Genomic DNA, 9,988 nt, shown 5'->3' on the forward strand with positions numbered 1-9,988 from the left:
CACCTCAGGTAACTGGCTTCACAATGGGAAAGGTAAGAGGAGCACAGCAGGGAAGGCAGACACAGGGGAAGGGGGGAAATTACACCAATGAAAGTATGAGAAAGTAAACCCAGCAAGTTAAAGAAGACAGCAGGGAAGGAGCCAGGAGCAGCCCCCAAGAGCTCACTCTGCATTTCTAGCCCCTGAGCTGGCTGACAGCTGTCAAGCACCAAACAATACACGAGCCAGAAGCTGAGCAGAGGGTGAGAACAAGCAGTTTGAATTGCAATTAACTAGGAAGTTGAATGCTGTTTTGTTTGGCTCCAGTCAATGAGGCAACTACCAGTTTCCATTAAACTTCAAGCTGTGTTTCCAGACAACCTACATGGTGGGCATCAGAAGTGCTCAGAACTCCACAGGAGCTCAGCCAGCAGACACCAGGAGGATGCTGCTCACCAAGCCCCGGCTGAGGCGGGCTGACCCTGCAACAGAGGCAAAGCTCCTCAGGAAACCACGAGGTGCCAGAGGACTTCCCAGGCTGGGGAATGCAGCTTAAAGGTTCACCCTGAGCTGAAGCAATTCAGCAGGGCAAACCCAGAGAGGCTCAGTCACAGCACATCGGGGAGCACCTTGGAGGCCAGTGCCTTCCCGGGGGGCATGAGAGGGGCTATGGTCAGTAGGTCCAGAGAGCTTCTCCTCCCCCTCCACTCTGCCCTGCTGAGGCCACATCTGGAATACTGTGTCCAGGTCTGGGCCTCTCAGCTCAAGAAGGACCTCAGGGAACTGCCTGAGAGAGCCCAGCAGAGAGCCACAAAAAGGATTAAAGGATTGGAAGATCTTCCTCATGAGGAGAGGCTGAGGGAGCTGAGGGCTCTGTAGCTTGGAGAGGAGAGGCCCGAGGGTGACCTCCTTGCTGGTGCTAAAGCTGTGCAGGGGGAGTGCCCAGAGGCTGGAGCCAGGCTCTGCTGGGGGCTGCCCAGCACCAGCACCAGGGGCAGAGGTGGAAGCTGAGGCACAGAAGCTCCATGGAAGCAGGAGGAAGATTTCCCTGTGAGGGTGACAGAGGCCTGGAGCAGGCTGCCCAGGGGGTGGTGGAGTCTCCCTCTCTGGGGGCATTCAGGACCTGCCTGGATGTGTTCCTGCGTGCCCTGCCCTGGGTGCCCTGCTCTGGATGCTCTCTGGAGCTCCCTTCCAGCCCCTGAAGAATCCATCCTGTGATGGCAGAGAGGGACCTGGGTGTGCTGATCGACAGCCACCTGAATATGAGCCAACAGTGTGCCCAGGTGGCCAGGAGGGCCAATGGCATCCTGGCCTGCATTAGGAATGGTGTGGCCAGCAGGAGCAGGGAGGTCATTGTGCCCCTGGACTCTGCTCTGGTTAGGCCGCACCTTGAGTCCTGTGTCCAGTTCTGGGCCCCTCAGATTAAGAAGGACATCGAAACACTTGAACATGTCCAGAGAAGGGCAACAAGGCTGGGGAGAGGCCTTGAGCACAGCCCTGTGAGGAGAGGCTGAGGGAGCTGGGGTTGCTTAGCCTGGAGAAGAGGAGGCTCAGGGGTGACCTCATTGCCCTCTACAACTACCTGAAGGGTGGTTGCAGCCAGGAAGGGGTTGGCCTCTTCTCCCAGGCAACCAGCACCAGAACAAGAGGACACAGTCTCAAGCTGTGCCAGAGGAGGTTTAGACTCGAGGTGAGGAGGAAGTTCTTCACCGAGCGAGTCATTCGGCATTGGAATGGGCTGCCCAGGGAGGTGGTGGAGTCATCGACCCTGGAGGTGTTCAAGGGGAGATTGACTGCAGGCTGGTTTAGACTTCTACTCCAAAGAGCTCTTCTTGAGACCTCCAACTTCTCCCCAGGTGGCAATAAAGAGCTGGCAAGTGAGACACTGGCCAGTTGTACCCTTCAGCAGGTGGCCAGCAGCAGCAGCCGTGCCCAAGCAAGCACTGAAGCACAGGAGCTCGAACCCCAGGCTGAGGCTGTGGAGCACTGCACCTGGAACAGAGGCTTTGGAAGCTCTGCAGGTGAAGGAAGTTGTGCAAAACGATCCAGAACAGAACCTGGGTAATGAAATTACTTCCTCTGCCTAGCTTTGAAGTGGAGAAGAAAGCTGCAAGCACAAGAGCTCAGCTGTGCTGTGGCTGCCCAGCAGAGGCTCTGCCAGGAGAGCCTGCTGACCTGCACAGGGCTCAGCACCACAGCACTCCCAGGGAGGCCAGCAGCAGGCCTGGCCACCCTGGAGTGCTTTCCATCCACAAGCAGCAGCATCCTGCTAGAGAAACAGGAAAACAGGCCACTGCCTCTACCAGTGATGCTCCCAGTGCTAAACACCTCACCCTGGTCACTCCACACTGTGCAAGCTCCCAATGTCACCAGGAGACCAAAAGCTTTGCCTTGGGACAGGATGCTAACAGGAACTGGAACTTATTGCAGGACATTGGCCTGGTGAAGAGGGTCCAAAGGAGGGCCATGGACACAATCAGGGGGCCAGAAGACCTGTGCTATGAGGACAGGCTGAGAGAGCTGGGGGTGTTCAGCCCAGAGAAGGTTCCAGGGACATCTGATAGCAGCCTGGCAGTACCTGAAGAGGCTACAGGAAGGCTGCAGAGGGACTGTTCCCAAAGGCCTGCAGGGACAGCACCAGGGGCAATGGTTTGAAGGGAGAGCAGAGCAGATTGAGATTGGATGTGAGGAACAAGTTCTGCCCCAGGAGGCTGCTGGAACACTGCAGCAGGCTGCCCTGGGAGGTGGCTGAGGCTCCAGCCCTGGAGCTACTCCAGGTGAGGCTGGACAGGGCTCTGGGCAGCCTGCTCCAGTGGAGGATGTTCCTGCTGAGTGCAAGGGGCTGGGCTGGCTGAGCTCTGGAGCTCCCTTCCAGCCCAACCCGTTCTGTGATGCTCAAACTATGCTGCTAAACTGCATTTATAGTCATTCACACCTCTGGTGCTCTTTCCACAGCCACCAGAAACACACAGGTGCTCAGAAAGTCAGTGCAAAGGCAGGCCAGAGCCAGCACTGCTCCCTGTGGCTCAACACTCCACTGAAATACTCCTGCACATAAAGACAACAGCCAACAGCTCTCAGGCAGCTTGTCAGAGAGCCTGAAGAGGATGTTTCAAATCACCCTGGAAAAGATGCTGTGAAGCCAAGCCTCCTGCGGTAAATGCCCCCAGCCCCGCGTCAGAGCACCAGAGAGAATCAATTCAGGAAGTGCTCAAAGGAAATATTAAGTTAGTCCTTGAGAGACAACTCAAGGAGAAATGCCCTGCTGCACAAGAGAAGCAGGCACCTAGGCAGGACAAGCAGCCTATGGCCAAAGCAGAACGGCAAAAGGGGACAGAGAGACCAAAGCAGAGAAGCTCACAGGCACAGAACTACCACCAGGTCCACAGGCTCCAAAAAGGACCTGCCCACAGCACCTCCAGGCACTGGGTCCTCCACAGGCCTGATGCCAGGGTGTGCTGGGGGCACCTGCTGCTGTTAGCCGCAGCACAAACCAAACTCATGGAATCCAGGGAGAAAAGGCGAAGTAAATCAAAAGTCATTTGTCAGCACTGACCCTGCCCTGAAGGCAGAGAGGACAGGGCCCTGCCACAGCTCTGCCTCTCACGCTGCCTGCGAAGGCACCACAGCGCGGGAGGCTCCAGGGAGGCTTCACATGGACACAAAGCTAGTGTCAAATGAAGAGGGAAGGACAAGGAGGAGCCTGATTCGCTGGGGCTGGATTGTGAAGGGACCACACATCCCTCTGAGGCACAGCAAAGCTCCCAGCGCTGCTCCGAGGGCTCCGAGCACAGCCTGCAGCCACGCCGGCCCCAGGCAGCCTTGCTGGCCCCAGGCAGCCTTGATGACCCCCAGGCAGCTGCTGCAACACACAGCCTTGAACAAGCATCAGGAAAGCCAACACCACCAGGAGCAAAACCTCCTCTTCTCCTGAGGGAATCCATCACCTTCCCAGGCAGACAAAGGAGACTTCTTCAGCATCGATCATGACCTCAGATTTGGCTCTGTACCTCCCCCCTGCTTGCAGGAACCACGTTTGGCCCCAGACTGTTCAAGCCACCAAAGAGCAGATCTCTTTGGGACAGCAGAGGCACAGGATTGAATGAAGCACACTAGAAAGCAAAGGGATGTGAGGCCACCCTCGAGAGATGGGCTCCCTCCTGAGGAGGAAGAGGAGGCACCACCATGGACAGCTCAGGCAGCACCCTCACCCCAAGCCTCCCAGTAAACAGGATTCGGAGATTCACAGAATGGGTTGGGTTGGAAGGGACCTTAAAGCTCACCCAGTGCCACCCCTGCCATGGGCAGGGACACCTCCCCCAGCCCAGGCTGCTCAGGGCCTCATCCAGCCTGGCCCTGAACACCTCCCTGGGCAGCCTGTGCCAGAGTCTCCCCAGCCTCACTCTGAACAATTTCCTCCTCATCTCCAGCCTCAATCTGTGCTCCTCAAGCTTCAAATGCAGATTTCAGCTTCAGAATGCTTTATTAGTTCCATTCCCCCCCTCCAAACTGACTCAGGCAGGGATTCAGAAAGGGCTCCCAGAGCAAGGCGTGCCAGCTGCCATCCTGCAGCCAGCAGGGTCACTTCACACTAGTCTCTGGCAGACAGTGGTTTGAGCCAAGTGGGAGCAGTGCATGTGGGGCTGCCACACAGCAATCCTAACTCTACAGGCTTCAAAGCCAGCAGTGCAGGACCTGACCTGATGAGAGCCAGGGCTTTCTCACAAGAGTGAGACTCATGCCAGTGTGGCTACAGCACCACAGGTCCCTACAGTACTCAGGCCAGAGCAGCAGTGGACAAAAATAATTTGCTTGAAGCATGTCCCAGTGAAAAACTTGTCCTGATTCATCCATCCAGCGTCAGCTGCTACCAGAGGTTTGCTATCACACTGGAGATGAACGTTCTGGCAGCACAGGAAAAGCCATTTGCTAATCCCTAAGAGGCTACAACAGAGCTCAGGCTCAAACCTACCCACCTGTAAAGGGGCACAGACAGCTCTGAATCTCTGCTGACCCTCTTTAGCCAGCGGCTCAGCTGCCTGTGACACTTGGTGCCAGCTACAGAGGCAGCCGCTCGCAGTCAGCTTCACACAGTGTCTTCTCCCACGTCCAAGCAGATAGCTGCACCAGCACACGGGGAGCAACTCCGTGGGGTTTGTTCAGCCACCCAGGAGCCTCCCTTCAGCCCTGCACACAGACTGCACTGCCAAAGGAACAAGCTAAAGCAAAGCAAGGCACACACAGAGTGCTTGCAACATCCCGCTGGGGTGTTTCAGCAGGGCTGCCGACACTGACCCAGTTGTGCCTGGGCTCACTGGGAACTTGCTGATACTGTTAGGTGTTATGAGCCTAGGTCATGAAAGTTACTCTGAAGAGAAGGAACGAGAGGATTCCAAAGTGACACCCTCCTCCTCCTCAGCCCCCTGCTCAGAACGGAGCAGGCACCTCCCGGGGGCAGTGCCAGCGCAGTGGGCTCCGGGGCTGCAAAGCCGCTCCAGGCAGCCTCACGCCTGGGCTGTTGATGCTCCTCGGCAAGAGCAGCCCCAGCACAGCCCCCAGGCTGTGCCTCGCTCCCCAGGGACTTCAACACCCAGAAGGAGCCCCGACCCAGCAGGGCACCTAGAAAAGACATCGTTTTCAACCAGCAAAACCAACCACTTCATCCCCAAGCCTCGGAACGTTTCAGAGCTCCGTGCACAGCAGCTACCACACAAACGCTGTCGCTAAGTTATCCTCCCAACGAAGCGAGGACAGAACCAGGAAGATGCCGCACGAAGCCGGGATGCAACAGGGGCTTCCCTTCTGGCCGGACCAAACGGCACTTTGCGAAGGAGGGCTTTTGTTTTCGCCCTCTTCTGTTGGCACCCGAGGCTCCTCACATAAAAGCAGGCAAGTAAGAAGCACCTGAAAACTTAGTCATGCTGCCACACATCCCCTGCTAACCACCCGCAGGGCCAAGGCGCTCTCCGCCCAAGCTCTCCAGGTTCAGAGCGATGCTTTCCCACCCACCGCCGAGTCCCCCCCAGGGCGCCCGGCCCGGCGCGGCGGGGTCCCGTCCCTTCCCGCGGGCGCACAGAGCCGCCGGCGGCTCAGCCCCACCAAGCCCCGAGCCCGGCACCGGCTCTGGGCCGCAGCAGCCTCCCAGCCTGTCTCCTCCAGGCGCCCTGTTCCCGGCGGGGGCACAGGGGCCCCGGCGCTGACCTCCGGGGGACGCTGACCTCCGGGGGACGCCGCTCCCCGGCCGGCCCCGCCGCTCGCTCTCCCGCCCCGGGGGAGCCCCGGCGCCCCCCGCACCGCACCGCTCCGGGCCCGGGACCCGCCCGCAGGCTCCCCCCACCCCGCGGACCGGCCCCGCCGCCCCTACCTGGCCGCAGCGGCTCGGTGATGCTCAGCACCAGGAGAAAGAGGAGGAGGAAGGTGCCGCTGTCCGCCTTGGGCACCATTTATCCTCCGTTCATCCTCCCCCGGCGCAGCGCCACAAACCCGCGGGGAGGGACGCGGGGAGGGACGCGGGGAGCGACGGGAGGAGGGGCCGCCACCGGGCCCGCAGCGGGGGAATCCCGTCCGCACAGAGCTTTTCCCCTCCGGCGTCCGCCGTCGCCCCCGGGCGGGAGCCAGCGGCCCTGGCTGCGGCGGCGGCTGCGGCGGGAGCGGCGCGGGATCGGGCGGCGCCACGCTGCGGGCCGCCCGCCTGGCTCCGGCGACGCACAAGATGGCGGCCGCGGCTCCCCGCCGCCTTGGCCCCGCGCCGCCACGCCCCCTCCCCGCCGCGCGCCGCTCCGCCAATCGCCGCTCGCCGGGGCAGGGCCCGCGCACGGAGCGGCACGCGCGCGGCCGGGGGTGCGGGCGGCGGGGGCTGAGCCCTGGCCGCGCCAGAGCAGCCCTGGCCGCGCCGTGCCCGGCGGCCGCGCCAGCCTCCCCCTGCCCAACTCGGCCCTCACCAGCACGGCGACCGCGCTGCCTCTGTCCTGCCGGTACGGCCTTGCCCGCCCTTTTGGTCGCACGGAATGGACTCCACCGGTGCCCTCCGGCCCCCAGCCCTTCGCTGTCTCCAGCCTTTCCTGCCCCTCTCCATCACCACCGCACGGCTTTTCCCTGTCCCCTCCTCAGCCAGCCGTGTCTGTGCCCCGGGACGGCCTTCCCCGCTGCCCTCGGCCCCCACCCCAGTCTGCCTGCCACGGGGGGCCGCCGCCCGCTCCCCCTGCCCGGCCCCGCAGCACCGGCAGCCGGCGCTGGGGCTCCGCAGGCACAAGGGGCTCCGAGCTTGCCCGTCCTTTGCCTCCCTCCTCTGCCTGCCCACCATGGGGAGAGGCAGTCCACGTTGCCGTCTCCTCGGAGGTGACACCGACAAGTGCCAGGGCAGCAGAGGAGCCTGATGCTGTGTCCATACCTCCCGCGAACACTGTGCCCAGACAGAGAGGAACTGCAGGACGAGATCGAATTGCGCGGCTGAGGTGAGGGCGAGCAGCCCTGCAGGTGACAGCTGCCGTCAGGAATCTGACCCTGGGTGTTGCTGCACGTCCAGCTGCCCAGGGTGGTGCCTGTGGAGGGGAGACCTGCCCCAGAGCCACCCCTCTGCTGCTGTGGCTCAGCCCAGGTGGTGTTTGGGATCAAAAGGCTTTCAACAGCCATTGCCCAAGGTGAGCTGAAGTTTCCTCTGTGACTGGAAGGGAAGCAGCTGTGTTGGGGCTGCACCAGAGCAGTTTAACCTGGCAGTGAGAACTGGTGCTGGCCCAGAGCTGGAGCTGGGAGAGCAGCGAGAGCGAGCTGTGGCTCCAGGGCCTGGAGGTGTGAGCCCTGTGGGGCCACATCAGGGCTGCCTGGCTGGGGACACCTGCTTGGGGCCCTGCTGGAGCGTGTCACAGGCATCAGGGGCTGCCTGAAAGATTTAGGCCAAACACCCTTTTGTCAGCTCCCAGGGGCTGCCAAGTGCTGGCATGCTCAGAGCATCCGTGGGGACCTGAAGCATGACAAGATCCTGCAGCACGGGGCAGAGGCATCACACTCCCCAGCTTTGCTCCTCCCAAGGGATGCTGTGGGGAGAAGCTGCTCTCAGGCTGGCTTCCTGCAGCCCGGCCACACACATGACCCCAGAGTGACCCAGGGCATTCCTCATCCATGCTTGTGGCACCCAGGCCCTGGGACAATGTACAAATAAATACCCTTCACTGAGTTAAGGGCTTAAGAAAGGGCCAGCTGCAAAGCCCACCAGAGCAGCCAGTTATCAGCTGCAAAGTGGAGGGGCTGCAGGAACAAGAGAAGCCACCTCCTTCCCTAAGGAGCCCATGAGGGAAGAGCCAAAAGAGCTCTTGAGCAGAGCCCTGGTGAGGGAAAGGAAAGCAGCATCCCAGCCCTGCCAAGGAGAGCTGCCCAACAAGAATCAAGGCCACTGAACATCAGAAGCAAGGCAGAACTCGTTCCCGACATCCAATCTCAATCTGCTCTGCTCTCCTTTCAAACCATTTTAGGCAAGAAAAGGAACAGCCGTAAGGTCCTTCCACCTGTGAGCAGTGCTGCATCCAGAGACCACTGAATGAAGCAGGCAGGCAGTGTCCCTCAGTGGCTCCGTGCTAGGCCTTGCCCCGGGTGATGTCACCCAGCAGCTCCACGAAAGGCTGGCCCCAGGCAGAGGCTGCGCCTGTGACATCACACAGCAGCCGGCGCCGGGGTGCCCACCCGGCCAGCACGCCCCTGGCAGCCACCCTGGTGCCCGGGCACACCACCCGCCCCACGCAGGATGCGGGCCCCAGGCGAGCCCCGCAGCCCCCCCCAGCGCCATGGGTGATGCTGCAGTGCTCCGCAGGAGAGGCTACGTCCTGAGTGGCACCATCGGGGAGGGCTCTTACGGCAAGGTCAAGGCTGCCTACTGCCAGCGGCTGCGGCGCTCCGTGGCCGTCAAGGTCATCGACAAGAAGCGCATCCCCTGCGACTTCCTGCAGCGGTTCCTGCCCAGGGAGATCGAGGCCCTGCGGCGCCTCAGCCACCCCTCCATCGTCAAGACCTACGAGATCTTCGAGGCCTCGTCGGGGAAGGTGTTCATCGTGATGGAGCTGGGGGAGAGGGGAGACCTCCTCAACTACATCCGGGCCACGGGGGCCATGAAGGAGGACATCGCCTGCGTCATGTTCCAGCAGCTGGCTTCTGCCATCAAGTATTGCCACGACCTGGAGCTCGCCCACAGGGACCTGAAATGTGAGAACATCCTTCTCAGCAAGGACCTCAGCGTCAAGCTGGCAGACTTTGGCTTCTCTAAACCCTTGTCTCGGGGCGACGACGGAAAACTCATCCTCAGCCAAACCTTCTGCGGGTCCGCCGCCTACGCGGCTCCCGAGGTGCTGGAGGGCATCCCTTACGACCCCAGGGCCTCCGACATCTGGAGCCTGGGTGTCATCCTGTACACCATGGTCTATGCTTTGATGCCCTTCGACGACTCCAACGTCAGGAAGATGATCTTTCTGCAGAAGCAGCACCGGATCCCCTTCCCCGAATCGCGGGGCCGGACCGCGGAGTTCGAGGACCTCGTGTCCCGCCTGCTGCAGCCCAACGTGTCTCAGAGGCTGTGCATAGATGAGGTTTTGAAACACTCCTGGCTGCAGACTCCAAAACCTGCCACCCCTTCCCCTCTCCCAGCTGCAGAGGAGGGGGAGTGTTCCCAAAACCCAGGGGAAGGGAAGTCTGAGCACCAGCAGCAAAGCAAATTGCATTCAGGAGAAGGAGGAGAGGAGAAGGCAGTGGAAGGCTCCTAAGGGTGGCTGATGTGAACATCATAAAGTTGGTCTAAGTTGCACACTGTTGGCTCTCAGCTCCAGCATCTCTGCACCCTTTCAGCAGCAGCCCTTGCTGTTGGTACTCACCTCTGCTGAGCACTGTTCCTCTCCAAGAGCTGTCTCTGGTGTGGTTTGCAGACAGTCACTGTCTGGACACGCTGGGAAGTTTCTTCCAGTGCCGCTGGCAGGTAACAGCTCTCAGGCTCACGCTGCTCAGGCTCCTGCCTACACCAGCTCACACC

The 9,988-nt window shown here is 60.8% G+C and overlaps 2 protein-coding genes across 2 annotated transcripts in view; one reads left to right on the plus strand and one right to left on the minus strand.

Annotated features, from left to right (window-relative positions):
• DGCR2 (DiGeorge syndrome critical region gene 2) overlaps positions 1-6,703 on the minus strand; it is a 43,368-nt gene extending 36,665 nt beyond the window's left edge. The window contains 1 exon segment of the mRNA XM_068161923.1: positions 6,344-6,703. Within this exon segment, the coding sequence (XP_068018024.1) occupies positions 6,344-6,422 (79 nt within the window). The 5' untranslated portion in view covers positions 6,423-6,703.
• A 2,053-nt stretch (positions 6,704-8,756) lies between these two features.
• Positions 8,757-9,725, plus strand: TSSK2 (testis specific serine kinase 2). Its single transcript, XM_068161727.1, has one exon. It carries the CDS (start codon positions 8,757-8,759, stop codon positions 9,723-9,725), a length of 969 nt encoding a protein of 322 aa, XP_068017828.1.
• The last annotated feature ends 263 nt before the right edge of the window (positions 9,726-9,988 follow it).

This window comes from Melanerpes formicivorus, unplaced genomic scaffold (assembly GCF_026170545.1).
Source record: "Melanerpes formicivorus ecotype bairdi unplaced genomic scaffold, bMelFor1.0.p_v2 SCAF_60, whole genome shotgun sequence".
NCBI lineage: Eukaryota > Metazoa > Chordata > Aves > Piciformes > Picidae > Melanerpes > Melanerpes formicivorus.

Coding starts and splice junctions, on each gene's coding strand:
- TSSK2 (XM_068161727.1), top strand. CDS start 8,757: ATGGGTGATGCTGCAGTGCTCCGCAGGAGAGGCTACGTCCTGAGTGGC.